We start from the raw sequence: 20,575 nt of genomic DNA on the forward strand, positions 1-20,575 counted from the left end.
AATATTGCAGTATAAATAGAATAAAACCTGAGAAAAGGACAAACCTTTTAAATTTGAAGAGTATGAATGCTGCAGCAGAGATCAGACTGATGAGGAGAAAGACAGCTAGAGCCCAAACACCTGGACCTGCTGCAGCCAAACCAGAGCCTGCAGAAGAGGAGCATCTCTGATCATCACAGTTTAATACTTCCTTTATCATAATTATCAAACGGTTGGCAACCATTTGCAATTCATTTCATACAAACTTTGATTCTGCTAACCCGTAAATCATTAAAGGGATAGTTTACTCATTTTTTCATTTTTGGGTGAACCCTTTAACTATCACCTGGCTCTAATGATAACTATTTGTAAACTTACCAAACAATTAAAAAACAACAACAAAACAAATTAAAACCAGAACCAAAATCACACGCAATGATCACACACAAATGTACACACCTTGTGTGGTTGAAGGCATTGGTGTGGCTGTGACACAAACAACAGTGAAAGAAGAAACTTTCACAAACTTTCAAACAACTACAAAACAAACTAAAAATAAAAACAAAACGAATGAAGTTTAAATCAAATGTTTACAGTAAAGAAAACTCAAACATGCATGTTATTCAGACCAACGAGCACTGTGACTGACAGCTCAAAACCCAAACAGAAATGCAAGCCAACAGAAGCATACATATGAAGAGTAAATGAAGTCAACTCTACGTAACAACTAGATCAAAAACAGGACAGAGACAGAAGACAGTATTGCATTATTTCTATCACCGTATGAGCAGATCACTATACTTAAAGAACAAAGATGACACTTCTAAAAGCAAGAGGTAGAGGTGACGCACCAGTCTGTGTCGTGCTGGCAGACACGTCACTAGTTATAGGTCCTTTGAAATACAGTGGTTATGTTTTAGTAATTATTGATGAAGTGCTTGCTGTAGTACTGTAATCATTAAGTGGCTCACTGACATACATTCTAGATGTGTGCATGTGTGTGTGTGTGTGTGTGTGTGTTTGTGTCTGTCAGGTGGTGAAATCTGTTTTATTTTGCTCACCTCTATCCGAGTCTGCCAGAGTCACCAATACTCTTAACCCTCCTCTCACAATGAAGCTCACGTTGTTCTCACTCAGAACCTGCTTTATGGTGGGCACATGCTACGCACATGAAGAACACACACACACAAGAACATTATAGTTAAATGCTAAACAAATATCACTTAAAATATTCTTATTATATGCTAATTATTACCATTTCTTTCATTGTGCCTTAGTAATCAAGGTAAGCCATAAGCAAGAAATTAATTCCCTAACTTATCCATTTGCTGTGTATCATGTTTACTTCTGATGCAAATAGTATCTTCAGGTTCTAACACGTTGTTTGAGGATGTCCTCATTTTAGGTCACCGTATCAACAACTCTTTTGCTAGAATAATGTTTTGTTGTCTAAGGATGTATCTCTTCTCATACCTGAGATGGCTTCATTATCCCAAGCAACATGACATCTACCTTATCCACAAACACACTCCTCTTCACTGGTGTGCTCTCTTGAGGAAGAACATACAGGTCTGCAGTGGTGGGAAGACCGGGCTTCACCATGGTAACTAAAGAGTCCTGAGGAACCCCCGTGAGCTATCAGACACAGAGTGCGCCATGATGAGTACATTTATTATGTTTTGCATAATAAAACAAACAGAGCTCTAATGTGTGTGTGTATGTGTTAATGATTGAGACGAGAACCTTAGCGAGAATCTTGGTTACGACTTGTCCCACATCTTGTCTCCATTCAGGGATATTTGGGTTAAAGCGATCCAAATTGTGACTGAAACTCAATGAGATGATCTGGAATTGATCTGAAGAGAGACGCTGTATTATAAACAAGGTATTATGAACATATTAAAGTTAATATTGCAGTTGCAAAAAAACCTACTGAGAGATTCACACCTCTATTGCATAATAATACAACAATAATACAAAAACAATACAATAATTAATAATCAGTTAACTCGTATTAGTTCAACCAAAAGCCTCACTATTTGAGGTGATGCTATTGCCCAACAAGAGGCAAGAGGTGAGGTAGACAAAGACTTTCAATCAGTCGCACACTCACATAACCTTGTTACTCCTTTAACTATAGCAAAGCATATGGGTTTGGAATGACATGAAGGTGATTAATTACGGTAAATAAAGATAATTTAAATGTATAACTATATACCTTTAAAACTTTCAATTGACTTGAAAAATGTGAAGAAAAAAAGACTCATATAACCAGTTCAAAAGATGTGATTTCTAAAAAAAAAAACTGAAAATCTTCCAGGCAAGTCATTTCTCTACAGAAACTTAAGTTGGCAAGTCATCCAAAATAAATTATTAAATAGCGTAACCAAAAGGTTTACTTTTAGCTTGAGGACAAACAATATGAAATAAGTGAAGTGAGACTATGCACAACAGTTGTTTATTTTGCATTCAAGCTGAACATTGTCTCTGAGGGAGACTGTCATTTCTGCTTTCCAAGCATGACCTCATCCCTATCACACCACGCTCATAAATATTCATTCCAGTTCTGGAATCACATGAATATTTCAGTTCTATTTAACACTCTCATTACAAGAAAGAAATAGGGTTAGACCTCAGGTTTGGTTTTAAATGTAACACAGATCAAAACAAATGAACTCTATACACTGATTGTGGCATTAGTTCCCAATCAGTTTGAAACTCTTCAGTATTGACAGTGTTCCTCTGATGTTTAATTATATACAATCTGTTGTCGTCACAAGGCCCAGATTATTCATGCAGTACATGCAGGGACTAAAGCACCATAACACACTGGCTTCCTGATGTGCAGGGCAATTTAACACCACTTGCTAACATAAAAATATAACTCAACAGAAAACGAAATACTATTTAAAAATATTTAATTGAAATAACTGGTCGTTTGTGCTTCTCATTAACATTAATGGATGACTGCTGCACTTCAAGTAATAATTTGTCTTTCCTGGTTTACATGGCAAATAGAATTTGAAAGCATTTTTACACAGCCCTTTTCCATAGAAAATCCAGAGAAGACTTTGAAAGTAGCACAGAAACCATGATAAAAAATTGGGCCATATGGCTTTGGAAAGATTTAAGGGTGAATAAATAAATGGTGACAGTTTGCATTTTAGGTGAATTTCTCCTTCCTTTTTTTAACACAGTCCTGCATGGACATAGCCAAAATCAAATGGTTGCCGATAATAAACCTAGGTATTTTCTGAAAAAAAAAACAGTTCTGAGGATGATAACTCTGACTTTGAGCTTTATGTATATTCAAATTGGTGAAATTCGCCCAAGGATATCCTAGATATAATTTTCAGTCAATTACCATTTTTATTGTAAAACAGATTATTGGATTATATTGCTGGATTAGGCCTCGTCATGTTCAGCTGCTTATATGTATTATCTCACATTCTTCAACCATTAAAAAGCATTACGCTAGAATTCTTGCTCGAAAATCTGTGAACAGTAAACTTGCCTTCTTTGATTTGACTGGCCATCTCAAACATTTTAACATTGACGATGTTGGACCAATGCACTCTGAACATGCTAAATATGTATGATTGAGTTGAACAGTTGAGATTCATTACTGAAATGACAGAATTTGGCTATTTGGGCCATTCGCCTCGGCTGAATATGAAGGATACGTAACTATCATTCATTCTTTATATATATATATTTCTGTAGCAGCAGGCCGGCCCACAGAGAAAACTCCTGGTGCTCAGATGGCCAGTCCGCCCCTGATGCTGATGCTGTATCAAGGGGTGTTTGATCTTACCATAGACAATGACAGTCTTGCTGTCCTGTACCATGGATCGACCATTAGAAGCCTGAACAGTCACAGGAACTTCCCCCTCCTCAGAGAACCTTGCAATCAGACTGTTCTCCAGGGTCAGCTTTGGCTGTCGAGGGGAAAGACACATCATACATGTCTATGTAAGTGTAAAGGCATCACTTTAACGGCTACACCTGAACCTTTAACCATAAGCATCTCGAATTAATTCCAGGTCAATTTCTTCCATTTTTTTTACATGGATGAGACTACACGTGCATGCTGTATATGGACTATATGGACCATTAATCTTAAAACTTCTCATTACAATCACACGCAAGTATGCATATAATCTTTCAATGCCAATTAATTTATTACATACCCTCATTACTATTTTGTTTTAAAGTCAGCACAATAATTTTAATACTGCACACAAACACCTAATATAAAACAGAAAACATGAGCTTCTGCAATAGTATTTATGGCAGTACCTAAAAATCATGTATTATGAGTATATTGTTTATAGAATATTATTAATTACCTGAAGGTTATCTCCAATCCACCAGTAAAACACTGTAAGGTTTGCCTCAGTGGGCAGCACTATAGCTGTGAGATTTACTTCTTGATTTCTGCCAGCGATTGGGACCACCTCCAGATGGACATCTTGAAGAGGAGCTGGAGAGAAAGTGGGATCAAAACAGAAACAGAAACAGACAAATTGAGAGTTCCAGGGAAAAAATATGTTAAGTCTATCTTGAGATAAAATAGCATATATAGTGTGAGGAATGTGTACAACTTCCATCATTATTCGGTCAAATCTGAGCTTTCTTTGTGCAGATTACACATAGGCCTGATTCTGAGTTATGATTCAGTAAAAACCTTTCAACCTCACAGTATTATAGATCATACTAATCATTATGTTCCAAAATTTTATGCAGCAGCCTTTGAACTCACTTGATTCTGATTCATTTCTGAAGATTTTACTGACCTGTGACCTGGATGTAAAGTGTGGCTTGGTCATGTCCAGCAGAGTTTTCAGCCTTCACATTGACACGGTAAACACCTGGCTTCTCGTAACGGTGCTGAATGGGTTCATCTGTGACAGTCAGGTTTTCATATATAGCCCTGACGCCGTCCATTAAATCCACCTGATATCTGGTTCTGGTGGTGTCACCCTGAGGAGGGATGTACAATGAAACAAATAAAAGTTAAAGATGCCTACAAATTAGTGAAACATTTGTCTTTGCCTATATATCTTTACATTTTCTATTTAGAATTTTCTTACATTTTAACATTCAAATTATGAAACTGCAAGTTGAATAAATTATCCATGCATTTCACCTGTTCCTGATGGACTATAAATGTGATGTCATCACCAGGTGCCACGGCCAGCATCTGTCCTTTGATGCCCAGCTGAAGGCCTTTAGGGGCCAGCAAAGGGCAAGGATGCTGCTTTGCGCTCTGTTCTTTATTCAAGCCACCCTCACAAACATTAGCGATGACCTTCCTGTAACTACAACAGACAACACAAGACATGTTAGGCTTGACTTGTTTTAATTTACCTTAAACTGGAAAATCCATGTCATGTTGTGGCCTGGAGTCATGGAAAAATTAAATACCTATAATAATTTGAAGAGTTCCAATGCAAAAGCCTCTAAAAGCCATCTTGGTCAAAAACGAGATAAAGATACTGAGTGAATGCACTCCACACATAGTATATCTTCATCAAGTACTTTCACTTCAAATGCGCTAAATCCCAACCTCAACCCATTCAGAAGTACCAGTACTTGCATAGAAACCTATGCATAGTAGCCAGAAAGAAATGCTAATTTTAAAGAAAAACGTCAGACGTACTTAGAGGCTTTTGCATCTGAACTCTTCATTTGCTTTAAGAGGTGCATAAAACATGTATATAATGTGTCCAGAAAGGTATTGTCTCAAAAAAACTGATAAACAAACAACTTTTTTTGTCAGCTGAGGTTTTTCTGAATGAGGGTCTGCTGCTCTCCTTAACACAGCTCAGTATGGCCTTTTTAAAAAAAATTAAAATCTTTTTGATTAATATTTTGGAAGCAATGAAATCTTATCTGTTCCTGTATACAATCTATCTGCTTTGGTTGCTATAGTAATAATGTCCGTGAGAACTGGAAATTGCTCAAGCTCAAGTTCATCACAGTGTTCATGAAGCATGAGACAACATAAGTAACACAATCGTGCAAACTGTTGACTTGTTCACTCATTCACTATGCACTGCATAGGGATCATCACATAGTTTGCTATCCAGTTGTTGACATGGTGTGTCACTATTTTCTGGGTCCGATCGCTCAATAAGAAACCATCAAATGGTGGTAATATACAGTAGTACTACTGAAAAATCACGATCCTAACTTTTATCTCCATAGCGGAACCTCAGTTCCTGACAGTGATTCATCTTCCCAAGCAGAATCGTTAAAATACTGGTGTCTGAGTCACAGAGAGCCTGAAGACTATAGCGTACACAATGAAAAACTTAGCTATATATGTGTTATAAATGAATAGTGCTTATAAACGGATGTTGAGATATTATTCTCACTTGGAAAGGAGTGGAGGTTTGTATCCAGCAACAGTACTCGATACGTCACAACTTAACAAGTGAATATGGGACAAAATGAGTGTATCTGGACACAGCTACAGGTATTATTGTGTACTGACATTACATGTGTGATGTGACCTGAACAGTGAAACTAGTACTTGAAATATCATCTGACCATTTAGACGAAGATCTGATTTCAAAAGACACGTGGACATGGTACTGATTTGATCTGCCTTTCAAAAGCTTTGCATTTTAATCTAAAGTGTCTATTACTGTATATGCATGAGTGGGTGTTTTCTGTAGTGTCATTTACTGTGCTTGATCAGTGTAAAAACTGACACATTCAGTAAGTGTGGTGATTATGCCCTGCATTTCCTGATGTTCAGCAGTGTGTGTGAGTGTATTACCCTGTGCTGGACTTGTAGCTGTGTCCTAAATGGCAGTTTTCAGGTGGAGCGTCAGGATCATGCCAGAAATCAGGATAACAGCGATCCCCCTCTAACCTGAGGCTGGGAGCACGCTCAAAGCCGTAGTCACTGAGAGTACACAGAGAGACGTAAAGCTCTATTTTTAGCCCCAGATCGAATTCACAATGCACTGCACTGGGGTGTGAAAGTGAAGTAAAGAGTGTCTGTTACAGCAAAGACATCTGTGTATAATTGCAATTGGCCTGAAATGTGCAAAGGTTATCTCTCCGTTTCATACCAGGCAAAGTCTTTCTCTGTGCACTGGCAAGGTTTAGCTGTTAAAGCTGATGTATAGCTCTTCCCTTTAATGCAGAACGATGACTCTTTCCTCCTCCTGTACATTCGTTCCTGGCCCATGATGCATTTCTCTCCCTGTGGGAGAAAACTTGTTTCCATTTGAATAGTAAATTTATTCACAACATAAATGAAAATGTATTTCCATTAGAGTATTAGTGGTATTAGTAGTAGTATTTCGTTTTGATTAAATAATCTTTATATCTTCTTTCTTATTGTTTTTTTAACTGCTTGAGTAGGAGGTCAGAAAAACAGCCTGATGTTACCTGTAGGTCAGTGAGTTTCCAGGAGTCATAATCAGCTTCTGTGCACTGTCTGGGAAATGACTGTCGGAAATCCACCTTCACCAGCTCCCAATCCGAACGGTAACTTATGTGGCCAAATACCCTGTCCACAACAGTAAACATCCATAAACATAAGCCTTCGTCTGTCCATTAATGCATCCCTCCATCCATAAACATCCCATTATCCCTCAATCCGTAAACGTTGAGACAAAAGTCATTCATTCCTTTCACTGAAAAACTTTGATTTCAAGTCACAACACATTGTCTATCCAATTATGCATCTTGGGAACGGAACAAGCAAGTGGACAGACACATGAACGTGCTTTACTAATGAGCGGGGGCCTCTTTAATTGAGGCCTTTGAATTTCACATTGCCTTTATCAAAAGGGCAGCCTCTTTATAATACAGAGACCACCTGCTGTTTGGGGTCTATGGGAAGATGCTCTCTACTTCATCTCAAATAAAGCACTGTTCACCGCCACAAGGTGGAACCCTGTATCTGTGTTTTGTAGAATTCAGTGCAGGAGTGCCACAAACAATTAAAAATGATTTGATCATCCGGCATTGCACTCATAGCTGAGATAAGAAAAATTTGACCTTTTTTTTTTTTTACCATAAGCATGGTCTGTGTCCAATTTTATAAATGCACTTCTACAATGAATATTCAATGATACAATGATGGACTAAAGGCCTGATAGCAAAATGTAATTGGAAGAAAAAAATATTTTTCATAACCCTTTCAGGTCGGGATTATGTTCAAACAGCACAAACAAAATAAGTGAAAGAAAAGAAAAGCAAGTTTATATTACTGTATGTACTAAGGGCCATAAAATCAACACAGGAAGCACAGAATAAAATATACTTTGCCTTAATCTTTCAGAAAATTTGATTTTCTATTACTCCAAAATAAAAATATTGCCCAACAATAGTCTTAAATGGATAGTTCTTCTGTGCAACTTTTTCTCTGTCGTACAGAAGTAAGTAAGTCATACAAGTTTTGAAACAACATAAAGGTGAGTAAATGGTGACAAAATCTTCATGTTTTCATTTGTGGACTAGTAACTCCTGTTCAATTTTCAGAGGGCTCATACTCACGTCATAACCAGTGTCTCATCTCCAGGTTCGCTTAGAAGTCCATCCACAAACACAGAAGTGCTGGTGAAGTTGTGGATGCTCCATGATCGTCCTTCATCTATGCTGAATCTAAGCCAAAACATGTGTTGTCATTAACAGTACACATAAGGAAAACAAAGTTGTATATAATATCATATGACCTATTATAAGTCTCTGCTTTGAGTGAAGACATTTGTATCTTAGTTAACCGAACGTGAAACCCAGTTTACACCTTTCAAAAAACCTTCTAAAGTTAATTATATGTGATACATCATTAATTTCTCTCTTTATAAAAATTCTGAACATACTGTTCAAAAATCACTCCATTGGCGTTGAATCTCACAGTGTGAACATGAGAGTTTGTAGGCTACAAGCCAGCATAAGCACTACAAGTTCTTAGTTTTACCCTGACAGAAGTAGTGTTTGTACTGCCAAGACTCAATGCCTGATGAAAGGCTTCAAGGCTTATGTGTGAGATAGTAATGATTTTCTCTTTGATCTACATAGGTCTCCTCTTTATGCACATTTGTGAAGCAAGGTGAACTTACTATCTAGTATGTGAATCACTTCATATTACAAGGGTAAAGAGTTGTCTGAGTGTGAAGGAAGAGATTTAGGCTGCTTGGGAACTCAGGGTGGTCTGAAGAGCTAAATGAGCTTCTTAAAGCTCTCACTCAAAGGATTATCAGCACAACCAGGTCAGCAAAAAGCCAGGGAGGGAAAGTCTTGAATTCCTGTTTTTCATACTAGCCTGACCCTGTTTGCAGTGTTTACTACTCAGTTTCTCTTTTTTATAAGTTCTTCTGTCAGTCTGTGTCATGTCAGCCACTGGATACATTTGTGTTTATTGAAGCGTTTGAGTTTAAATGCTTAGAAATTATGTCCAGACATTACATTACAGAAGAAAAAAAATCGATCTTACTTGAGTATTTTTAAAGGGATTGAGGTGTCCTTAATGGCCACAATGACACCACCATGATCCAGATAAAGAATGTGATGCTCTTCTTCAAAAACCTACAGTGAGCAAATGAAATAAGTTCTTGAAGGCATTTTAAGTTCATCCTCATAATTGTCAATCAAAATGTAATGTCATTTGAGAAAAATAGAGCTGAGCAAATGAGAGGCAGCTCACTATGTGGCAGAGAAATAAGTCTGTCACATAGTGAGTTCTGAAACGGCAGCAAAAGAGAGGGTGTCAAACGAAATTGGGCAGAATGGGAACAAGAGGAACAGAGATCTGAATTCAATGAGCAAACCGAAACCAAGTCTGTTTGGAAAGGTGGGTGTTAAATACAAAGAGCAAACCGAAAGAGTTGTGACAAGCCACAGAAGAAGCTATAATGAAGCTTTTTTCTGACACCAAAAAGTCATTGTAAAACAAGTCTGCAGATCATTAGTGTCTTTTCTGTGTTCATTCTCACCTGTCTCCAGGTCTTGCCACAGTCTGAGGTGATGTACATCTCCTCTTTATATTCAACCAGCTGAGAGCCAAGGTTACCTGAAGAGAAGATACACACAGAATATCTTTACATAAATACAAAGAGGGAGAGAGTGTCTTTAATTTTCTTTTTAACTTGAGGCGAAGCAGCAATTTCTCACTTTGTTTAATTTTAGGAGAGGAGGAGTAGACGTGAGTGAGTTACATATAAAAAGACTGAAACTGTAAGAAAACAGGAGGCTATTGTGGATCAAAGGCTGAGAACTAGTCAGAGCTGAACATTTTACTGAGGAAGTGCACAATAATAGCAAGAGAAAGCAGGATTTTGGAGACTCGGTGCTTACGGTACATATACATTTATATGGTGAGAACAAGCTGCAACGGCGTTTAAAACAAGAGACCACTCAGGTGTTTGTTAGTAAGAGAAATAAGTCAAGAGTGAACAAGTCACTGTGACACTGTCTGTGTCTTTGTGTGTGTGTGTGTGTGTGTGTGTGTGTGTGTTACATGTCTGTAACCCTGAGGAAATGGACAGACTTGATGACCTTGTGAACTGGCAATAGCTCTAGCCTTGGATTCAAGAACATTAATGTATTGTCTTCCTCAATTCCCCATGAACCCTGTGGCAATAAAGAGCAAATATTTCATATATCTATGCCTGCCTCCTTGTATGCCTCAGTGTGGGCTCAATGGCAGTGCACAACATTCAGAAATGGAAAAAGAAACAAGGTTCATCACATTTAATTTTTCCCCTAAAAATATTTCTCAGCATTCCTTTCCTTTTTTTGTGAAGAAATAGTCTGCTTTGTACACACTATCACAATTTCCCTAAGCATGCTGTAGTGCATATTTGGATCTGGACTATAATTATTCCTTGCAATTGAAAAGTTGAGGAGTACAGAGCTTCATTTGATTTGAGTTTTTAGACTCCTCACCACTATGGTGACAACGCTGATGTGTAACAGTTGTCATGGAGACTGACCTGCACCCATTATGAGGCCTGGGGCAGAATCTTTAGTGTGGACCGTTCCAGATACGTACGGGTTGTCAGCCCATCGCAAGTGGAGATGGAGGTGACAGTCAGGCTAGGAAGAGACAAAAAAATATTATTCTCTCTGACTTTTTTTTTTGCACTTTGGCAATCATGACAATCTGATTACCAAATAGATGCACCACCAACCAGTGTTTTACATAAGGTGTGCACTTAGTAGAGAATCTAGACTCATTGAAAAACACACAAAACTTGCTTTAACACACACTAATAACAGTCTAAGTTCTACAGTAAGCAGTCCGTAATTCAAAACCACTTCACAAGTCATACTACATAATGTTCCAGATAAAAGATGGACCAGAGCATGAATATACATGCATATTTAAGGTGCCAAAAACCTCAACAGGGTTGCAATAAAAAAGGAGAATAAATGGCAAGATGAGCAGTCAAAATGATAAAAAATTAATGAGGAAGGAAGAGAGAGTGTTGACATGTGAGGAGGAGAAGAGAACAATGAGAAAAAAGACATGTCAAATAGACAGCTGAGAGATGAAGATGTGAGAAGGGTTGGCTAGAGAGACAATAAAGGAGAGAGAAGCCGATATATGTCCTTTCAACTTGTAATTGATATCTTATTTCGTCTTGTCTCAGGTTAGCCAGAAACCTTATTTGTGCCATAATTAATGGCCAGCTACCAGTCACAGTATTTAAAATGGGCATTTATAATGATACATATCATCTCTAGCTGTGTGTGTGTGTGGGGATTGATGACTCAGATCGTTTGTCTCATGAGACAGCAGCAGAATCATTGGCTGCTCTGCCCACCAACTCTCAACTGAAAACAGCGGGAGATGAGTCAGATCGAGGGGTCAGTGACTTCACGTCTGTGTCTGAGACAGTTGCGGTACAATCTTCCTGAACAGGAAAAAAGCTGAGTGTGGGCTGGATGTATATCTGTAGATGTATAATGAATTAAAGTCACGATTTTGTTGGTATGAATATGCAATGAACTGAAGGGAAAATTATATCTACACAATTATATTTTAATCAAATATGGAGTTTGCAAACTGTTTTTAGTTTGTGAGTATATTATGTACACTTCCATTCAAAACTTTGGGGTCTGTAAGAGTTTTTTAACGTTTTTTGCTCACAACAGCTGCATTTATTTGAGCGAAAATACAGTAAAAGAGGAATATTGTGAACTTTATTACAATTTAAAACAACAGTTTTCCTATTTTAATCTTTTAATAATTTATTCCTGTGATGCAAAGCTGAATTTTCAGCAGTCATTACTGCAGTCTTCAGTGTCACATGATCCATCAGAAATCACTGTAATATGCTGTTTTGGTGCTCAAGAAACATTTCTTATTGTTATCAAAATTGAAAACAATTGTGCTGCTAAATATGTTAGTAGAAACCATTATATATTTTTTTCAAAAATCTTTGCTAAATAGAAAGTTCAAAAGAACAGCATCTGAAATAGAAATCTTTTTAGAAGTTTTTACTGTCACTTTTTATTAATTTAATTCGTTTTGAATAAAGGTATTAATAAAAGTATTACATTTCTTTTCTAAATAATAATCTTACTAAATGTTTGCACGGTAGCTTACTTATGAATATCCCATGTAAATAATATGTTTGAGAATCCAAGTATTAACTGAAAGGTATAAAAAGTGGCTTAAAAACAAAAGAAAAATAGTGATTATTCTGCTTAACTTTCATTGTCCCCAGAAAGGATTTCTCAAACTCAGTCCTACACAAATAAAATGGGTGCAGAAGCTAGACCAGAAGTAATTTAGCACTGATAGATACATAGAAATCCAAAAGACCATTTTAATTGCTGGAATGGAAGCTGGAATGAGGAATGAGCAGACAAATTTACCTGCTTGCAGCTGACAGGTTTGCCATTCATATCAGTTGTGGGAGGAGCCAGTGGTTCCCAGTCTCTGCCTTTGTTGTAGGTGATGAGAGTCATCACTTTTCCATCTACTTTTTGATTGGCTAAGAATACGCCCTTGATGCCACGAGCCTGAAAAACACACACAACCAAAAGATGTGGCAGAGTTACTAGACATCAGAAGCAGTCACACCCAATTTTTATGTGTGTGTTTTTAAAATGTTACAGGGAAAGGTCTCTAACAATGTAAACTTTACCACAGCTGAGCTATTTTTAGTTCACTATGCAAAAGGTAGGATGTAAATCTCACACTGCCTTGTTTTACAAAGCGATGAAATGCTGACCTCTAGGATGTCGATGAGGACATTCTCTTCAGGCTGCTTGGTGCTACGGACGTTCTCCAACACAATGGAGTAATAGACTCCTTGTGGATCTGACTGGTAGAGGTTGTACGTGTCTGTCTGATACCATTCCTGCAGAGCCAGGAATACCTGATTCTCGTCTGTACTCACAATTTGCACATCCTGCACAGAAAGACAAAAACAGAGAAAAGCAGAAAGATACCACACAAGGAGATTAGAACCTCATGTAAAGATAAAAGTGAAATAAGTTCAATGCAAATGACAGTTTCAGTTTTCTCAGCAGGTACAAATAATTAACATCATAATTCGTTTGGGCTTGCGTCTTTGTGTGAAGAGAGACAGAAAAGCTGAATGCTTTCACTTGAGCTTACAGAAAACAACCACAAAAAAGTGCTGAATATAAATCTATGGTGATTATACTTAGTTGCTTTGAAATGAAGTTTATTTTGAGCTGCTGTGAAGAAATGAGTTGGAACATGAACTGTGTAGGGACAGATTTAGATGTAATGAAAGCATGAACATTTAATGAATCCATCCTATAATTAGCTCTTCTGGTTTGCCTTAAAATACCAAATCAACATTAAGCTCCTCAGTTTTGGTAGCTTAGCTGCATACAGTCATGTGCTGTGGCAATGACTGTGCCAGGACGGGGGAGTCTGTCACCATGTTGCTCTTCCCAATAAAGTGAAAGTGGGTCGCATTAATTTAGGCACAAAGATGAAGGGTACAAGCTCATGCCCCCAGCTGAATTCATTCATAAGAACTTAAGTGAAGAGCTAGCAAAGTCCCTAAAGTGCTGAGTAGCTTTAATGTGCTTCAGAGACCAAATTCTAAGGCTATTTCTCACTTATGTCCCACTAACAGCAGTTTAGAGGCACTGAACCCCTCTGTGAGAGGTCAGTTACACAACACCTGTTTGCTCTGAGAATTCAAGAATGGAATAGGGAAGATAAGGATAAAGTAACACGCTTAAAGAGCATCTGTAACTACTTGTGTGTATGCATGTGCATATGGACCAACACACACTACGTATCTCTACTGTACATGCAGCTTCTATATAAAGAATGATTTTAGGCACAGAAAACGTTCCAAGAGGCTTCAATAAAGTCATCCTGGAAATTTCTACTTATGGGTTTCAAAAATCGTTATTATGACGTGCATTCAAATGATTATGGTCAGAATTAAATAGATTTGCCCGACAATTTCATATTTCTCTGTCTTTTTCACTTCCCAAAATGACAAGAAGTTTTTTTAATGCAACATTGTCAGTCCTGTGTCTTGTGTTTTCCTCCCCCACTTGCTCCATTTATGCGCCATTATTCAGTTTATGCCAATGTTTGGTTTCTTTCCTGTTCCTGTTCCCTGATTGTGTTCTATTGTTCCCAGGTGTTTGTTCATTGATTCAGGTGTGTCTGATTAATTCCCTCGTTAAGTTCCCTTCTTAAGCTCTGTTCTGTTTAGTTTCCCTCGTCCGGTATTGAATGTCATCTTTCCCCGCTACGTGTGTGTTCCTGGTTCCCTTGATGTCATTAAAGTCTCTTTGTTCGAAGTATACTCCACATCTCCTTGTTCCTCGCTCCGTGCTCCCTTCACAGTGGCGAACATGACAGAATACCAGACCAGCAAAAAGTGAGCTGCGCCTCTTCTTCCCATGTTTTTTTCCCCGTATTTGAAAGTGTTTTTGTTTCGTTCCCCCCCCGCGATTATGGAGATCGCTGCTCGGTTCTCCGCCCTAGCCCACAGAGATCTCCCCTTTTTGAGTATGCCTGGGAATTCTGCGGGCTTGCCGCGGTGACAGCGTTGGACGATACCACCATCAACTCGCTGTTCTAGATCGGGGCAAATTACTACTGCCCCGTTGACCTCCCAGACACCACAGGACTAAAGCTGGAGGGAAGGTCCAGTAAGCTCCAGTGTCGGCTCCAGCCCCTGAGCCAGCTCCAGTGTTGGCTCCAGCCCCCGAGTTTAGCCCAGAGAGGGCTCCAGCCGCCGAGTTTAGCCCAGAGAGGGCTCCAATCCCCGAGTTTAGCCCAGAGAGGGCTCCAGTCCCCGAGTTTAGACCAGAGAGGGCTCCAGTCTCCGAGTCTAATCCTGAGAGAGCTCCAATCCCAGAGTTTAGCCCAGAGAGGGCTCCAGTCCCCAAGCCAAGCCCAGGGAGGGCCACAGTACCCGAGTCAGGCCCACGGAGGGCCTTAGGGGTTGATATTTTCCCCAAGTATTTTTTTGGGGGGTGGTTATAGGGCTCCGGCCGTTGAGGCCGGGCTGAGTGCCGAGGTCAACCTGAACTGTCTGCTCCACCATGGCCCCCTGAGCTCCCTACTCCGCCATGGCCTCCTGAACTGTCTGCTCCGCCATGGCTTCCTAGTCTGCCTGCTCCACCATGGCCTCCTGAACTGCCTGCTCCGCCATGGCACCCTGAGTTCCCTGCTCCGCCATGACTTCCTAGTCTGCCTGCTCCACCATGGCCTCCTGAACTGCCTGCTCCGCCATGGCACCCTGAGTTCCCTGCTCCGCCATGACTTCCTAGTCTGCCTGCTCCACCATGGCCTCCTGAACTGCCTGCTCCGCCATGGCACCCTGAGTTCCCTGCTCCGCCATGACTTCCTAGTCTGCCTGCTCCACCATGGCGCCCTGAACTGCCTGATCCGCCATGGGTCCCGGAACAAGTACCGCTGAACATGGAGCACGAACATGGAGCATGTGGGGGAGGAAAACACAAGACACAGGACTGACATTACTCCCCCCTCCCCGAAGGCACGTCCATGCGCCACACAACAGCCAATGGGGGGTTATGGGTTTATGCCCATGTTTGGTTTCCTTCCTGTTCCTGTTCCCAGATTGTTCCCAGGTGTTTGTTCATTGATTCAGGTGTGTCTGATTAATTCCCTCGTTAAGTTCCCTTTTTAAGCTCTGTTCTGTTTCGTTTCCCTCGTCCGGTATTGAATGTCATCTTTCCCCGCTACATGTGTTTTCCTGGTTCCCTTGATGTCATTAAAGTCTCTTTGTTTGGAGTATACTCCACATCTCCTTGTTCCTCGCTCCGCACTCCCTTCACAGTAGCGAATGTGACAAACATAATGATGAACATTAGCTGTATAACTTGTGTTGCATCTGTATATTTTATAGTTCTTGTGGTGCCACAGAGCGTGACAGAAAATGTGGTCTGGTCTGTCTCCTCATAACCCAGCTAAATTAGTTGTTTTCTGGCAAGATTTATCACTATTTTTCATCAAAACACAAAACGCATGCAAACAAAATGGTATCATCAACAAACTTATTTTGATCAATGACCCAACTCGGAAAGTCTTGGCTTAAAGAGAGTTTAGTGTGAAAAAAAAAAAAAAAACCTTCTAAAAAAAAAAAAATTCTTCCAACTCACTATTAAAGAGGCTTCTAATCCTGTTTCATCCCTATGTTCTCTTCCTTCCCAAAATATCTTTCTATATTCACACACAAACACTTCTGAAAAGTACCAATTTCCCCTGAAGACTTAAAGCAAGAAGCAAGAAATTAAAGCAAATTTCAGAGAAGCTCTTATATAGAGGGGAGTGTAAATGTGTACATGGCTTTACAGATATTATTTCAAATTAAATGTACCCTTTTACCAACCTAGTTGTCAGGAGGTTCATGATGACATCTGGAAATAAGCAATCACAAATTGTAATAGCCGAGTGATTGCTTCCATGTTTGCTATTTAATTTTTCGATCAGATTTGGACATGGTACTGAACACGCCTCTTGTCTAGAACTGCAATGTAATTCCTGTCTGTTGATTTGGGGTCAAATATGAATAGCTCAACATGTTTTAGTTAGTTGTGAATTAAAATTTTAACAATGAGGTCATCTTCCCATCAAGGCTTACACAAGACAGTGAAGTCATCGCTGTTAAACACAGCTGCTGAAAGTTCCCCTGGAGAGAGTGGGAGTTTTAAATGAGGATTATAAGATCATCGAAATCAGCACACAAACAGCAACAAGAACAACAGAGCAAGAGGATTAAAAGAGGAAACTGTGAGTTGAAGCACTTTCATTTTCTTTTTAAGTCTTACATTTTCCTGGCTGGATAGGTCCTGTCTTTGTCATACTGTGTGATAGGACACTCAGGTCCCTAGTACTGATAACAGCACTATCAGAACTTAAGACAGCACTATCCATCTGTCTCTGACAGCAGGCACAGGACCCCTATCAGCCAAGACACAGCTGCAGGACATTTGTGGCTCTGCCAACAGTCACAATCCCTGAGTGCATTATCAGCAGGCTGACCGAGTGTCTAAGATAGAAGGATGGGATAGGTAACTACAAAAGGATGGATGGAAAGACAGGAAATCTGTAAAGAAAAAGAAAAAAAAGAAATGAAATGGCATATTAAGACTCCAGCAGAATGTTTGCTTTTTCTCTGTGTCTGGGGGTTTAATTGTGCTCCAATAGTGGTGCATTTGAATTCTGGTCATGCGGTTCCAGTCTTGAAGCGGAGAAATATTTTTTTGGCCCAAATCAATAGTATTGTTTCTATTCACAGTCTGCTTCAAGTAAAAGAGCACTGGACCCTTTTTAAGTGATTTTGTGTGGTTCAGGGGCGATTAGAATTTGATTGCAATACCAACATTTATCTAAGCTGAAACATTTAAAGCAGGCTTGCAAAATTAGAGATGCAACACAAAGTAAAAATTTCCAGAATGGCGTCGTTGCTCAAGTGCACTTAATGATTGGAGATCAAGTTGATTGAAATGTGCCTCTTGAAATTTGACAGGCTAATGATATTTGTTCATTTTAGACGGGCTCAATTCCATGCTGAAACACTAAATGGCAAACATCTTCTTTAAAGGGAAAGATAACCCAAAACAAAAAACACACATTCTTCTGTGTTCCACATGTCATGCAGGTTTTGAACAACAAGGGTGAGTAAATGATGATACAATGTTCATTTTTGGGTGAACTATCCCTTTTTAAAAAAAATAAAAAGCAGCCTACTTCATGCACATTTTTAAAACAATAAACAAACAAACAAATTATTTGAGATGAGTTTTAAAATCAGTAAAATGAAGGATGAAAGGGGAAAAAAAGAAAGGAAGAAGTGGAGCTTAGCCATTTAGTGCCCTAGGTATGTTACAACAAACAAATCGTCCCACTGGAGCCAAGGACCATCATTAATCCATAACGTAAAGAACTGAACTTCAGGAGAGACCTCAGACTGCATACTGAAATTGGGTTTTGCATTTTTCAAAAGGTTTTCAATTATTGACTGTGGAAAATATGAGCACAACATCAGCCAACCCCATCTCTCTCACACACTCCTGCTCTCTTCTGGGCTCTTGAACCGGGTGTCTAAAATTTGACCTATCTGCTCAGTCAAGCGACAAGCAACTAAAAGAGCACAGAAAAGCGGGTCTAGAGAGGGGAAAAAACACCAATATGGCTTTAACCCACAAATGATACCACAAAAGGGAAATGATAAATATATCCAAAAACCCTTGCATATGCACTGAGCGAATAAACATATAGCATTTTCAACTTCTACAGTAATTAAATCAAAGCTTTTATCCTTTGCCACTAAGACAAATGCCTGGTAAAGTAGTAAGTTTTCTCTTACACTTTTCTCTCTCTCTTTCACTCTGTTACAGTGAATCCATGGTTGGCATAGTTACAAATGCCATTGACAGCAGCTGCCCTACAGCCTCTCTCCTTTCCCTGCCTCTCTTTCTTTGAGGTGAAATATACATGAAGCAGGCCCCTCTGGCCTCCACTCCAATCAATGTTATTCAATTACAGTCAGCCAGCATTTTACTGAAGTACTCCCTTGGGTTAGAGCCACAGACAGCCTGGTCAGTCATCAGCTGTAACCCTTAGCCAGCTGTCTTCTTTCGCCGGCATATTACTGCCATACATCACAGCTCCTCAGTAGGTTAAACCCACATCTGGGTTGTAATGGTGTAGTGTTTCAATGCTAGACACCAACTGTGCTCTTCAGTTCATACATATTGCTGCAATACGTCATAGTTAGTCTCAGGCTTTAAAGTGAAATCCACAACAGCTGCAGTTGATAAAAGAACAATAACCACCTTCAAACAGTATTTCACATTTAGTGCATAGTTCATGACAAAAACAGCAGTAACTTCAAACACAAAACTAAACGTGCACATGAAGCTGCTACAGTAGATGTTAGTAAAAACGTACCAAAATTAATCTAAGGATATTTAACATTTATGCACCAGTTTTCCTGTTTGTTTCACTCCATTTGTCTGTGTTTGCAAGTTTTGGACATGCTGACAGTTTGTGCATTAGTGGTGGCTATTTTTCAGTGACTGTTACTGCAAGTTACATCAGTACACCAGTAGGTAGCATCAAGTGACTGTCTTTATAAGTGAGTCATTGAATCATTCATTTAACCAATTTGATCAAACTCACTGATTCATTCAGCAATTAAACTTCACGTTTCAATCATGGAATCATTTACTCAACCAATGTGTTCAAAAACACTGATTTATTCAGGAACAAATCACCACTGTTTTAATGAAAAAAAACAGCAATCTTGATATGTGTGATATTGCTTAATTGACAGTGATGTGATTGAATGAGACTGAATAGCAGAAAGTTAAAAATACATTTTAAACAAACAATATGGAAACACATTTATGATATTAAATATCACTTTGCATTACCTTTGTGCTGAATGATTAGTACAAAAAAGTGTCTGATACACTACATAAAATTTTTTTTAAACATACAAATGTTTTTTTTTTTTTGCCAAGAATACAACCCAAAAGTGATTTCAGAGTAAATATTGGTCATTTAACAGCCACATTTCTGAGGACCGTACCTTTGGAAGGGCATATTTAGGGAATCTCATCTGAACAAATTCATTCCTTCGGTATGAGACGTAATACTTGGTTCGATTTCCTGTAGTTACCTAAAAAAAAAGAAAGACAGTGTGTTTTTATTTCACTATCACAATTTTGAGACAAACCACTCTCACTTTCCTATTCATCCTTTTCAATCTCAATTTACAATGTCGATTTTACCTGCTGGTATTATTCCAACAGATTCAGTCTCTACTAGCACTGAATCAAAAGCTCTGTCTGTTGGTCTCTATGGTTTACATAAATTGTGTCCAGTGTGCAACAGCATGACTTTGACCGAACACAAACATTTCACACACTGTAGTCCTGTTTCTCAAGGGCATATCTGAATTCCTTTTCAACAGCTGCAATCCCTTCAAAAAAACAACTGAGCAAGTGAGGGGGGGATGAGGGAGAGTGAGAGAAATTAATATGTCCTTGAGTTATTGGCTAATTATAAAAGATCAGAAAAAAGGAATAAAAAAAATAAAATGTTGGTTGCTTTTAATGTTGGTTAAACACCCAGAGTCCTTCA

The 20,575-nt window shown here is 38.9% G+C and overlaps 1 protein-coding gene across 5 annotated transcripts in view; it reads right to left on the reverse strand.

Annotated features, from left to right (window-relative positions):
- The window catches only part of LOC107556072 (VPS10 domain-containing receptor SorCS2-like), a 185,466-nt gene that overhangs the window by 2,046 nt on the left and 162,845 nt on the right, over positions 1 to 20,575 (reverse strand). For 2 of the 5 annotated variants that reach the window (XM_016239068.1, XM_016239066.1), the window contains exons 8-26: positions 20,022 to 20,111; positions 13,188 to 13,367; positions 12,829 to 12,975; positions 10,938 to 11,040; positions 9,939 to 10,015; positions 9,440 to 9,531; positions 8,500 to 8,607; positions 7,387 to 7,507; positions 7,065 to 7,198; positions 6,767 to 6,895; positions 5,129 to 5,300; positions 4,776 to 4,962; positions 4,329 to 4,462; positions 3,794 to 3,917; positions 1,723 to 1,835; positions 1,492 to 1,614; positions 1,041 to 1,140; positions 439 to 465; positions 45 to 147 (exon numbers count right to left, since the gene is read on the reverse strand). In XM_016239068.1, coding sequence (XP_016094554.1) covers positions 45 to 147; positions 439 to 465; positions 1,041 to 1,140; positions 1,492 to 1,614; positions 1,723 to 1,835; positions 3,794 to 3,917; positions 4,329 to 4,462; positions 4,776 to 4,962; positions 5,129 to 5,300; positions 6,767 to 6,895; positions 7,065 to 7,198; positions 7,387 to 7,507; positions 8,500 to 8,607; positions 9,440 to 9,531; positions 9,939 to 10,015; positions 10,938 to 11,040; positions 12,829 to 12,975; positions 13,188 to 13,367; positions 20,022 to 20,111 — 2,264 coding nt within the window. Of the gene's footprint in view, positions 1 to 44; positions 148 to 438; positions 466 to 627; positions 873 to 1,040; positions 1,141 to 1,491; positions 1,615 to 1,722; positions 1,836 to 3,793; positions 3,918 to 4,328; positions 4,463 to 4,775; positions 4,963 to 5,128; positions 5,301 to 6,766; positions 6,896 to 7,064; positions 7,199 to 7,386; positions 7,508 to 8,499; positions 8,608 to 9,439; positions 9,532 to 9,938; positions 10,016 to 10,937; positions 11,041 to 12,828; positions 12,976 to 13,187; positions 13,368 to 20,021; positions 20,112 to 20,575 lie in introns of those variants that run through there. The other 3 variants (XM_016239069.1, XM_016239067.1, XM_016239070.1) reach the window with 2 other exon arrangements.

This window comes from Sinocyclocheilus grahami, unplaced genomic scaffold (assembly GCF_001515645.1).
Source record: "Sinocyclocheilus grahami isolate Dianchi unplaced genomic scaffold, SAMN03320097.WGS_v1.1 scaffold554.1, whole genome shotgun sequence".
NCBI lineage: Eukaryota > Metazoa > Chordata > Actinopteri > Cypriniformes > Cyprinidae > Sinocyclocheilus > Sinocyclocheilus grahami.